At 44.0% G+C, this 13,168-nt stretch overlaps 1 protein-coding gene across 6 annotated transcripts in view; it reads right to left on the minus strand.

The window, feature by feature from the left end:
* Ds (dachsous cadherin-related 1) overlaps positions 1-13,168 on the minus strand; it is a 323,661-nt gene that overhangs the window by 41,813 nt on the left and 268,680 nt on the right. For all 6 annotated transcript variants that reach the window (XM_070294922.1, XM_070294921.1, XM_070294927.1 and 3 more), the window contains 2 exons: positions 11,620-11,800; positions 5,899-6,381 (listed from right to left, as the gene is read on the minus strand). In XM_070294922.1, the coding sequence (XP_070151023.1) occupies positions 5,899-6,381; positions 11,620-11,800 (664 nt within the window). The remainder of the gene's footprint in view (positions 1-5,898; positions 6,382-11,619; positions 11,801-13,168) is intronic.

Genomic DNA, 13,168 nt, shown 5'->3' on the forward strand with positions numbered 1-13,168 from the left:
CACAAGCCCTTTCCTAAAACCACATGTATCTTGATTCAAGAGACAATGCCAATTATGCAGAAACAAAGCAGTTTTTTCGGTTGCAACGAAAGAATTTAACGCTGTTTTATATATCAATCTTTAATGTAAATTTATTTCCTTGAAGTGAACTGTTACTGGTAATAAAATTATAAAAACGTAAGAGAGTCGTTATTATTTCGTTGGTAATAAATATTACAAATACATTCGCATAGATAATGCAAAGTGATAATCGTAACCCCCTCCCTAGCCAGCAAAAAATATATCTCACATAACAGCCAGAGAAGTAATGAAAACATCGAATATGTAGTCGGCTACAAGGCGAATTAATTACGCGTAACTTTATACGCCTTGATTCCTCTCGGCTATGTACGTGAAAGAAACTAATTAAAACCTCGGGGACAAAGGCGGTGGCGTGCATAATTTTAAATAACAATCGAACCCGATAAGCGACGACCGCACAGATACGCGAAGAACGAAGTACAGGAAGAGCGATTCGTGAATCGGTGGAGGTAGAGAGAGAGAGAGTTGTTTCGTACAAAGTCGAAACAGAAAACCGTGAAGTAAAGGTGTATTGCAGACAGACAAAGTTCCGAGAAGATTACGCAAATCAGAGCGCATTCGTCCTCTCGGCAGCGTGGCAGTTATCTCGATCCGCGAATCTTCCCGAGGAGAGTTTAAGTCGGGCCGCCCGTCTTCGGGGTCCGCGATGGCAGGGCCGATCGTCCCGCGATATTTGCAAGTCTGGCGAAAGCACGACGTGCACGAGAGAGAAGAGAGCAACGAGATTCGCGGAGTTCGACGAGAACGAAGAAGAGAAACACGATCTGCGGATCTAATGGCGCCAGAAAAAGCGACAGAATGCATCACGATACCGCTTTGATTGCATTCGCGGAAGAAATATATTGTACATCTCGAGCTGATGAATCCATGTGTTCGTAATGAGGCAATAATTAACATATCAAAGTGACGTAATATGGTATATTCAAGTGTATATTTAATTCGAACGAACATTTCTTACGATCTTTGATCATCGACGAGAGTGGCGGATTATACGCTATTTCGAGACGTTACGGTCAGATCGTTTCACGCGTTATATCCGGATGTATATCTTTATGGTCGGTCTTAAACGACTGCAGTGCACGTTGATCTTTATGGTGTCATCGTTAAACTCGTTAAAGACGGACGATGTGTCGCATGGATAAGATTATGGCCGTACGGTTGAAATAGTTTTTGTAAAATATCAATTCCATCGATTTCCTATCCTTTTTATTTACTTTTTACACCATTAAAAATTTGAACGGTTAAATTTCCAAATTATGTGCAATGTTATAAAGTCAAATGACTTAAATGCACATATCCTGTCGTAAAATCAAAATTACTTATTTTACGTTTCTCCGATATACGCTGACACTTTCGAAAGAATGTGGGATACGAATCGCGGGGTGAGATGCATCTAATGCGATCCGCCAATTGCGACAGGAGAGAGGAGTCGACGGTAAGCGAATTTTTGATTTCTCTTTCTTTCTCATTCTCCCGACGTTCTTCATCTTCCATTCCTCCTACTCTCACCCTCCTGTGCCCTCATCGCTGTCTTTTCTTCGCGCAGAGAAGACAGAAGAGGAAGGGACGTGGGAGCTCTCAAAGCGAGCGCGCTGAGCGGCGATATTTAAAGCATATGCAAAGAGTGCAGCTCCGTAGCGGCAGCCCCCTCGATAGGGAGAGAGGGGCAAAAAGTCTCGGACAATGGCGGCTTGCGTTCGGCTGCCCGGAATCCGACTCACGACGATTTATGCGACCTCGGCGACGACGACGGTCCACCTCCACCTCTTCCACCTCCTTCTCCGACTCCTTCTTTCGCATTCGCATCATTCTTCTCCGTCTCGCACGTTCCAATCTCTTCGTTCAGCTCGTGTCTTCCCGACCGGCACTCGAGAAGCGCGCATTCTTTCGACAAGAATGTCAGGCCCCGAAAAGTACACGAAATATTCGATCCAACAGTGTTCGACGAAATCGAAATTCATTGCGTTGCTTAATTATCACCTTTAAATTAAAAAGTAACGAATCGCCGAAAATATATGGAAAAACTCTCCGATAAACATAAGCGGAATAGTAGTAAAAATAATATTGCGTTTCCAGAGAATTTCAGATATCTAACTTAGACTCGACTATGCGAACTGTATTTATTACACGCGCTTTTTATTACTTTTCGAGAACTTTTGCCGTAAATCATCGAGACGCATAATCGAATAGAGTAAGAAATTTCGCGAGAGAGAAAGAACGGTGTGACTTTCCGATGAGCAGTTACCGATTGTACCGCATCTCTCTAACGAAGATGCTTGTTACTGTCGTTATCGCTTCTTCCGCGTGCTGCGAAACTGCTGTTCAACAACAGCTATCTTGTTTCATGTTCACGGACTCTTGCGATCAAGAAGAGAGCAAACTACCGGTATGTAGTATTATCCGACCGATTGACTGACTTCGTCGCGCGTTTGCGGCAGATTTCTCACACGATCCGCCTCAGTGGCATTATACCTGCTGCACTTTTTATGTATCATCCCGGCTTTCGCGCTTTTTACGCACGCTACAAGATTCCAGCAATCTAAGTAAAACAAAGTCAGATGAGCGTTGATAATTCGATTCCGATTGTAAACGATTTTTTGCCTGCGACCAATTTTGTCTCCATATCTCTAATTTTCGAATCCGCCTTTTATCGTAACATCTCCTTCCTTCGACAATAGATTCAAGTTGCTGGGAGCGACCGCTCATCCCATGGATAAGATAAAACTGGTCTTTTCTAGTCGATGATTCTCTGCCATAAACTCGATCGTAAACTTAACCTGATTCCATTTTATCGTCAGGTTTTATGAAAGCATAACTATTCGCGAACCGAACGAGACTGCTTCCCGATAGGGACTTCGTCTACGTCGGTTTTAATAGTTTTCAAATCAAAACGATCGTTCTTTCGTCGGCTGTCGTTCCTCAATTATCTCTTTCGCCATTCGAGGAAGGTTCTTTGCTTTATCGAAATAGATGGTCGTAAAATAGTTGCCGACTTTGTGTCTCGATGTTCAATGGTCGACTCGATTTGATAATTTAGTATCTCGCGGCGATCATGCGAAATAAATCGCATTGACTATCTTAAAGTTAATTTGTTTAATGCAACATCCACGATCCATTTGCGAATCGGGATTTTGGCTGCGGATTTGCGCGATATTCGAAGCAAAAACGAACGGATATTCTTGAAAATTTCATACTCCGATATCACAAGCTATCAGTACGATGACGATATGTATATTTTTATCAATCTTACAAAAATTATACGAAAATAGAAATTATATTTTATGATACAGTAAAAATCTCATCGTCGCTTCGTCGCTGCCTCGTTAGAAATCGATCAATCAATATAATTGATTTAATCGAAACGCGAAGCGGAGTGCCATTCGTCCCATTTCATCGAGACCCGATCTGGTTTTATTGAAACAGGTGTCGCGAAACGAATCGCCGGTGCACGTCAATGCGCGCCCGCGAGATTTCTCCTCCTCTCTCTATCGCATAGCCGAAACGAACCCCACCTGTGCCGACGATCGTCGGTCCCGTTCAACTTTAATCTGATAATCTGATTGGCTGCCGTGTGTCAAATATTGCGGGCTTGAGTGTCAGGCCGCGTTCTTCTGCGCCAACTGGTTCTCGGCCGGACGCGTGGCCGATTGGAAGTCGGGTTCTGAAACCGACCGGTCGATTGCGCCGTTGCCGGAAGGACAACTTTGAATGCGCAACGCGCGAGACGGCGCCCGTTGTTTCGTGTCATGTATACAAGCCGCTTCCCGTTGCGATTTATCATATTTTATATTTTATTTGCCAGTCTTTTAAAGGATACAGATTTTTAACCGACACTGCGCGAAATGACGATGTAAGATTATCCTGCTAAAAATTATGCAGACAACGCATTTGAATTTAGCTTCCTGCAACTATATAACATTATGAAAAAAAAATGAAGAGATAATTAAGTTGCGTTTGGGTTACATTTCTCATAGAACTTATCCATCACAACAATCGTGTAATTACGATTTATCTGCGCGTGCCATTGCTGTAGTACCAGCACGAAGAATCTGAGAAACGCGTTTCCTGATGCCGGTAGATTGCGCTTGAACGTCCCAACGAGGGAGACGACGAAAATGACAACGACGAAGACGACGACGAGAAACTACCACGAATCGAGGCCATGCGTCGTACGGGGTCAGGATACTTTTTAACCCCAGATAGCGCAGCTTACGTCCAGAGATTCTTCTCCTTTCTCTCGTTTCGTAGTCAGTATGCCTTCGCGGGAGAAAGAGAAACGGAACATGGAGCGCGATCGAGGAGAAAGAAGAAGAGGAGAAAGAGGGAGAGAAAAGAGAAGGTAGAGAGAAAGACGAAGGAAGGGAGAGAGACAGAGAGAGAGAGAGAAAGAAAGAGATTCACATCGTCGCTCAGCGAAGAAGGTACATACTCGATGCCTCGCGCATTGATATGCAACAGGCCGCATATGCGGGCCACGCCGGGGTGAACAATACGACCAACCGGTAAGGCACCAGCGTGTAAACTATCCAGCATCCTCGAGCCTATAACGTACCGTGCCGTACCGCTCGGTACTGTGTAGGACAGTTTACACGGTGCATCGGGTATATGGCGCGGTGAGCGCGGGTCGTGACGCGCCGTATCTTGCATCAGATGTACCACCAGTGTGGAAACACGGATACGTACCTCTTCCCCCTTCTCCGTCCCTATCCTCTCTCTGTTCCCTCCCCCTCGCTGGCCCTCTCCTCTATCCCGGTGTCTCGATATATCGGCACGAAATAATCCACCCACCCGTCCGCGACCTTACCGGATCCTCAATTCTTCCCCCCTCGTTTCCTTCCCTCTTCGTTCCGCAACCTTAGCCTTCCCCCGCAGCGCGAATCCTATTCCTCCCCTTCTTTCGACGATCACCTGTTTGGCTCGATCAGAGAGAGCCTCTTTCTCCGATAATCTACCTTTTGCTAAATTCATGGACAAAAGCTCTTACGCTCGACGCGCTTGATGGAAATTTATAGAGATAAGAAATTTATAGGGATAGAATTTTTTTCCCGATACCTATATTGTCGCTGCATGTTTGGCGCTACATGAGACATGAAGATCTTTAAATACGTACAAATACGTGGGACTTGGCGCGTGTTCACGAAAGTATATCGAGGCGTCCCGTTGTGTAGCGATGCGCTTTACGTGTCTCGTATAAAGAGGGAAAGGCGGTGTGGATATCTTCATTCGTAATGCGCTTCAGCTTTTAAGGCCAAGCTTCGTGCCTGAACGTACGTTCACGTATACGTAGACGTTTGTAAAGTCTTCGGCGTTTTACTCGTGACGCGACTATGCTAACGCGGTAGCGCCGCGCGTGGAATACGTTTTCGAGGCATTCGCTGGATCGAGGATCGTACCTCCGTTCTAGAATCGACCAGATTAACTTCGATATGCAAGTACTTTCATGCAAGCGTATCGCAAACGTGTTCGCTGTCATGTATCATGACGTCGCGCAAAAATAAATTTCTCGGTATTTTAAGTACAAATTTTAAATTTAATCAAATTTAGTCAAGAAGCGATTATCAAGAAGAAATTATCAATGTATGTTAATGTAAAAGTGACGCGCGAAAATTATTTCTCAGAAAGCAACTCTTCGATATAATCGTCCATAAATTTATCAAATTTATGCGGTATATCGATGAGGAAAATTTTTGTTATTCATCGAGTGACAGTCGTAATAGTATTCTCGACACGCGTCCGTGGTTACATCGAGCGATGATGTGTTGCTAGATGCAACGGGCGGCCAATAAAAGAACTCTGCATAAAAGCGAATTGACTTACCTGTCGAAGAGGATGACGCTGTCGTAGTGTCCTTTACGCCGCCGACAATGCTATTCTGCGGGATACTCTCCTTGACCGTGATAATGTAGCGTGGTTTTTCACAGGTGGCGATTCTGTGTCCGACGGAAGAGATAGTGACCTTGACCTCGGCGTCAACGAGGCTCTTCAGGCCGGCAGCGTCAGTCGCCGTCACGTTGAGCTGATGCAAGGGCAATCGCGAAAGCAGGCTCGGTTTCGCCACGTGCAGCTCGCCAGTATTACGATCGATGCGAAAGATTCCGGCCTCGTTGCCGCTAGCGATGCGATAGGAGATTTGGCCGGAAAGACCAGCATCGAGATCGGTCGCTGCTACCCGTAAGATCGGACCATGTACGGCACTGTCGCTACGCAAGGTCACGTTATATTTACGCGGTTCGAAAATCGGCCAGTTGTCGTTCACATCTGTCACCTGGATACGCACGATCGCTATCGTACTTAATCCACCTGCAAATAAATAACGAATGATTGTAATTTGTAACAAAAAATTAATAGTTATACAAATAATAAAATCCAACATAAAGTATAATAAATTATACGAAAAAAATTAAATTCTAATTTATCACTATTTAACCGCAAAAAATTGCCAGTATATTTATGCAAAAGCCAAAGAGATTATCGGATTATCAATGATATATGTGCTAATATAATAGACCGCTGCATCGATGCATCGATAATACGAATGTGCGACTATTCCGTCAACTAAACTCCGCGCGACCATACTTTTAAGCATTGTATTAAACGCTTAAAAAATTACCGAGAAATTTAGTTTACGAGAATAAATATTGTCTGTAAGCAAACAGTAGTAATGGGAATGCAATTAATACTATGATTGTTACAATCATAAGGATCATTTGTCTCGTGATATCAGAGTAATGATTTTAAGTTATTGCAAATGTAAGTATCTGTAAAAGCAATAATGTAGCGTATAATATTATTATGTTGTGCGTTTTATTAATATTTAGGGAGAGACGAGGTGTCATTATTCAGAGTTTTATGCGAGTTTCAAAAAATCCGTGAGGTGGCCGCCCTTATACATCGAACATTTATCCGCGCATCTAACATGGAAGCGAGAAAGAAGTGCGCGGCCGAGAGCGATTATGTTTATTTCATTCCCAGCCGAAATCCTCTTATCGAGCCAAATAATGTCGGGGTATTAACCGAGAACGTAGAGAACGAATCTACGGGGACGCGCCCGAAGCCGGTCGGCATAAATCACGGAGCATCTCGTACCGCAGCCTCTTCTCGGATCCAATCAGCCGCTGGCCTCTCTCGCTCTCTGCTTTCACAGGTTTTCGTTCCATCTCGCTCTTTTTCTCACTGCGTTCTTTCTTCAATTTTCTTTTTCTTGCCCAGTATCCTCTCTCTCTCTCTCTCTCTCTCTCTCTCTCTCTCTCTCTCTCTCTCTTTCTCTGGCGTTTTATTCGGACACGCGCGAGCACGTGTGCGTCGACGTGAGCTCTTTTACTCCCGCGCGAGGGGGGATAATGTGCCGTTCGTAATAATATTTCAAACACGAGAAGCTTATGGGGACCCCAAATGGCCGCATTCTCGCAGTGTCTTAACGGCCATCCTGTTTCAGACATCACGATTTTTTTCGGATAATTGCTTTGTTGATAGATCGATTAATCGGTGAACTACGTAAATAAAATTAGAAAGTAACCAATAATAAGATTATTATTTTATAGGAAAAGTTATTATATGCGTTTACATTCTCATAATTCATTTGTCTTCTCAATCTCTCTTTCTCTCTCTCTCTCTCTCTTTTCTCCTTTCTTCGCATTTTACATATACATGCAGCGTTGAATACACGATCATTTAATCCGGCAAGTAATTTAGTTGTCTCAAGATACAAAATGCTAAGTCCTAGAAAGCTCCTAATTTGTCAGACTCGCTATAAATTGTGCTAGACTATGCGTATCTCGCATGTATCTTACAAATTATAATCAGAGATTAGTAATATTATCTCTACAGATTATCTTTCTATACACATTTCTACGAGAGCGCGATATTGGCGAGCGAGAAGAAATCAGACATGAATACTGCGAGCTCCTGGTCGTCGCCGTAGATTTAGGCGAAGCATGACGCAAGTGTTAATATCAAAGACAGTGTATGTAAAACGGGTAATCCGATGTTTAAACGGTTTACAACCGTAACTCATAGTAATGTATGGACTCGGTCGTGGGGAGCGCTCTCTCGGGCGCGAGGAGATTTATAGGTACGAGTGTCATTGGAGTCATGCGTCAAGGGTCCGGCGGTCTCTCGTATCCCGTGCTACCGCAGTCTCCTCCCGGCCTCTCTTCCGTGGAAAAACGAAGAGTCCATGACGACGCATGGACAACCTCGAGATATCGAAACACCGATCTCTAAACCGCAAACGTAGTCATACAGAATTGAAAAAGCTTGTTGTGATCCTAATGATTTTTAATTGCGCACGATGCGCTTTTATAGATAGATCAAATCGCGCTTATAGCAACCTTTTGTGGAGGAAAAAAGAAAGAATTGATTAAATACCCACGTGTTCGATACGGAAGACCAAAGAACGTGCCAAGAACGAACGAATTCGACCGGGGATAGATCAACGGCATTTTAATGTACGGCTTGATGTTTTGTTGCCGGTGCAGTCCGGCCCTTTTAATTTCACGCGGTCGATCGCTGGGATGAGTCCTTTTCGAGAATCGTGCGGCGGGGGATACGAGGGTTTCGAGAGATTTATACGGCCGGTAGGTTCGGCGGTGCTCAACCTTATAGCGAGATTACGAATGAGCGAAAGATGAGTTTCACAACACACGCATGTTATTACGGAAACGTACTTGTAATCGTTATTTTGCATGCGGCTTTAATTAGGGTTTCGTTAACGTCAACCAATTTCAATGACAGATTCAAGATCGAAAAACAACGTTTCCTTAAATCATTTGCACCGAATCGAGCGACGGATACTTATTTTTGGGTAAATCCGTAATTTGTTTTTTCTCACTACAGGTGAGAGAAACGAGTTGTTCCATTAATATACCGCTCGCAAATGCGCACAGTTGATTTCGGAGTTCGTTACAATGTGCGGATTGAAAGCTCGCTCAGTGACATATCCGAGATTATGCGCGGTATCACGCGGCGTCGAGAAGAGGAAATAAATAAGCGCAAAAACGGCGCGGACAATGACATGTTCGGTGGGAGTTGAGCCGCGAAGATTTATGATGCTGATGCCAATAAAGTCACCTTCCTAGCGTATAGTTGCGAAGCGCGCACCGCGAGAGAAGTCGGTGTGCATCCTTCCGTGCGTCTTTGTTTACATTTGTATACACCTGCCTATGTATATTGTGAGGCAGACACGCGTTATCGCGTAGGTATATAATTTCAAGAAAAAAGATAGCGTCTTCAATTTCTTTCCGTCAACATGTGACGATAAATCGAAGATGCGAGATAAAATCTATCCCGTTGGTGGGATATCTTTACTCGACAGGAATTTCATGAAGAATTTCGCCAAGAGATTAGCGTCGAAATTACATTAAGATATCGTACCCGGGTGTAATCGATGCCAATTCAAGATTCCTTCGCTTTAAAGGATGCTCTCGTTAAAAGAAGATTCAGTTTGGATAAAATCGGCAATCCTATCGTGTTGCAAATGCGTCAAAAAAATTTTTACAAAAGATTTGTTCCTTTTATATAACTATTTGTGGCGATTAAAATCCATAATAAATATTCAAATCTACGAAGAAATTCGTGAAAACTTTAATTCACATCAATTGTTATAATTCTCTTCAGCGTTCATAACTAACAACAATGATCAACAGGAAAACGCTTTAAATTTATTATTCGTCAAATTATCCGAGCGTTTATCCATCCACCCTCGAAGGGACGGCGCCTCATGTCAGTACTAACACCACGTTCGACTCGCGATCGAGCGAAAAATGACTCCCTCAAGGAAATCCGTAGATATCTCTCGCAGATTCCTGCCTCGATTCACTCGTAAGTAATAATTATCGCCGCGGCGTTATCCACCGCTGTTAGCACGATGGTAAGCGGCATGGTTGGGTTATCGTCGGCGTTTCCTCCCGCCCGATAAATATCGACGACGAATACGCGTTGTGGCAGCAAATCGCGCAGGGGATGCAGGCAGAGCTTCGTCGTCGCCGTCCGCGTAACGAACGTCAGCAAGTGATATAAATCATGCGCACCTGGCCCGCGTGGTTCACGGTGGCTCGCGATTCGCTTTACTGCCGTCGCGTCAAAATGATTCTCCCCGCGCGAATTACAGGTAGGCAATAAGAAGAATTAATCGCCGGCGTAAAAATAAGAAGCAAGGAGGATTAATGAGTCTCGGGCGCGCGGCGCCACGAGGAAGTCTTGGGGGACGCGCGAGGACGTGCGAATTGCCGGAAGATATTTGTAATCATTTCCGCGCCTCCCAGACTTTGATTGAGATATAGTATATTCAGACGTGCCGCGCTATGTAAGTATATAGTAATTTTGTTAGAGAAATGAAATTTATCAATTATCGTGAGAGCGTCTCTCTCTCTCTCTCTCTCTCTCTCTCTCTCTCTCTTGTCATTTCCATTCTCGGCAAGTCTGCGAAATTGGAATTCGCACGCAGTGTTCTCTTTCTTGCTCGTAAATTTTTTTTACAAAGATACACGACTGTCGCGACGTGCTAGTCAGCAGGCATATAAATCACGTCGCGCCGGTATTCGCGGTGCGTCGCTGTCCGCGCTCCTGTATGCCTCCGGTGCCCGGCCGTCATATCCGGCCGGTATTCCATTGTACATCCTGACAATATCCACCGACATTGCCGCCGCGAACGATCGTATCGATAACGAGCGACAATTACGTTCGCGCGCTTGTTTGCAAAACGGCATAACGCCAATACAATAGCCATCTACCTCTTTCTACATATCTCTCCGATCTGACGATTTTTGTATCTACTACCGATAGATATTCTTTTTCGAATATCCTCCAAAAATTGCGGAAAAAATCAGTAAACGCTGCCGTTTGTATGGTAGCGTCCCACGATGGATCAATGGACCCGCAGTCATTGTCCTTTCCTCCCATAAAGCGACCGCGCGCTACCGCGTTGGAAATGGCCACGGAACCCGCCATCGCGACATAAATCATACACCCTATTACAGAGCTACTAGATCTCGACGGGCCGATAGCCAACCGTCTTTTCCTCTCCGCGACGCGCTGTTTCTACCTTCCTCTCGCATATTCCTCTTCCCGTTTCCATGCCGCGTTTCTGCGCGCGTGTCTCCGTCGTGCGCTGGCGTTTCTACTTGTTTCTATACTTGTCTCGTCCCTCCCCCACCCATTCTCTCATCCACCGATGCTCTCATAGTGCGTACAACGGCACTCGCATGCGAACAGCAAACTTCCTACGGGTATTGTTCGTACGTCGTCGGAACGAGAGATCGCGATCTTGCACGAGATCTCGCGATCAAACCGAATCACCGCAACGATGTGAATATCTCGAATTATAATAAATAGGTAAAAATGTTAAATGTTTAGATACGAAAAACAAAGTCGAAAGGATTAATGACAGCGATATTTAATACCAAATAATAACAGAAATCAATTTTTTGTTTTAGTTTGTTTCATTAAAATTAAATATATTGATTATACGAGTTTTGTCTAACAATAAGCTCGATGCATGGTTTAATAATCGTATAATAGAAAGGCAAGAGTAATACAAACCTCGATCGGTGGCAATGACAGGCAGCTCTAGATAAGGCGCTGTTTCCCTGTCTAGAGGCGACCGAACGCAAATATCCCCGGTATCACTGCGCACCAGGAGCTGCTCGCTCTCCAGTCGACCACCGGTCAGGGTATAATTGACCATCGCGTTTACGCCGCAATCAGGATCAGTGGCTTGCACCTGCAACAAAGATAAATCAAGGTCAATATCGCAATAAAACAAAATTCTCGATATATATTAATATGTATCGAATCTGGCACAAAAACCATTTTCTGCATATTGAATTTATTAAAATCGTCTCTCTATGTAAAGGAATACGTAGTTCTTTACCCAGCCTTCTGTCTTTTATTTTGGTGATTAAATATCTTTACGTTATAATTATGGTAATAATTTTGATGTTTGTGACTATATTTTATAAAATAATTATAAAAGCATAAAAGAAATGACGCGAGAAATATTAAAATTATTTTTAGAAACAAAATAATATAATTCTAGTGTTCTATAATAAATAATTATCCGATGACCGACAATCTGAAACCGCGGATGGAAAATCGTCAAGTTTATTTGCAATCTTCGAAGCTGTCTTGTTTCGCAGAACCGCGACGAATAGCCTACCATTGAAATTTATCGATCCCATTTGTTGGTTCTCTGTGATCTTTTTATTTTTACCGCAGCAAAACGAAAGACAACGCGGATGACGAAGGACGCGATGTCGTCGCGCCTCCCCGAAGGCAGAATCCACCCGGGCGAAGCACTTTGTTTAATTTCGCCCGGCGTTCCTGAAACGGGATACCCGCGGATCGCCGGGGAGGTGGTCCATTCGTAATCCAGGCCCAGTGACTAATTTGCGAGCGAAGCCTTCGTTTTCTTGCCCTCCCAGAGGAGGACCCGAAGACGTTACCGCGACGGACGGATGAACGTGGGGGCGGTGATGGACGCCTCTGTGCTTCCAGCATGTGTGATTTATGCGACGATTCATCGCCACCTAACCCACCCCTCCATGTAATACAACTTACGAGATTTCGTATGGTCGTTAACGAAAATGCCTTCCCATTTTTCCCCGTCGAAACGTTATCGTTGGAAGACTATTTTCTCCCAGAGTACCGCGAATATCTGCTCAGCCTCACCGAAATGTCTTTTATTTCCAACATTTTGAACGCTTGAAGGAAATTTCCATTAAACTTGTTTTGCTTCCAATTCGAAATATTTTAAATCTATATTTTTTCTTTATATGGTTTTTCTTATGTGCTTTATATATCTCAAATGCTAAATTTCATGCGGAAAAACGCGATATAAAGGCACCGTTCTCTATTTGAAATTATGATAGATACGTCGACATTGAAATGAATAGGTTTCCACTTGAGCGTGAATACCCGAACAATAAGACTTCTCGCTCTGAATTGCGGCCTAAACGGTGTTTTCCTTCGGGCGACGTGATATAGGTTTCGCTCGATGATTTATCACGCGTCTCAAGTACGGCGCGTATCACGCTGACCGGACACAACGCAAGCGCGATTTTTCCAATTTTTGCGCTGCGTGCGCAGCTAG

Source organism: Polyergus mexicanus, unplaced genomic scaffold, assembly GCF_030449975.1.
Source record: "Polyergus mexicanus isolate NDT 795.1 unplaced genomic scaffold, iyPolMexi1.0 SCAF_4, whole genome shotgun sequence".
Classification (NCBI taxonomy): domain Eukaryota; kingdom Metazoa; phylum Arthropoda; class Insecta; order Hymenoptera; family Formicidae; genus Polyergus; species Polyergus mexicanus.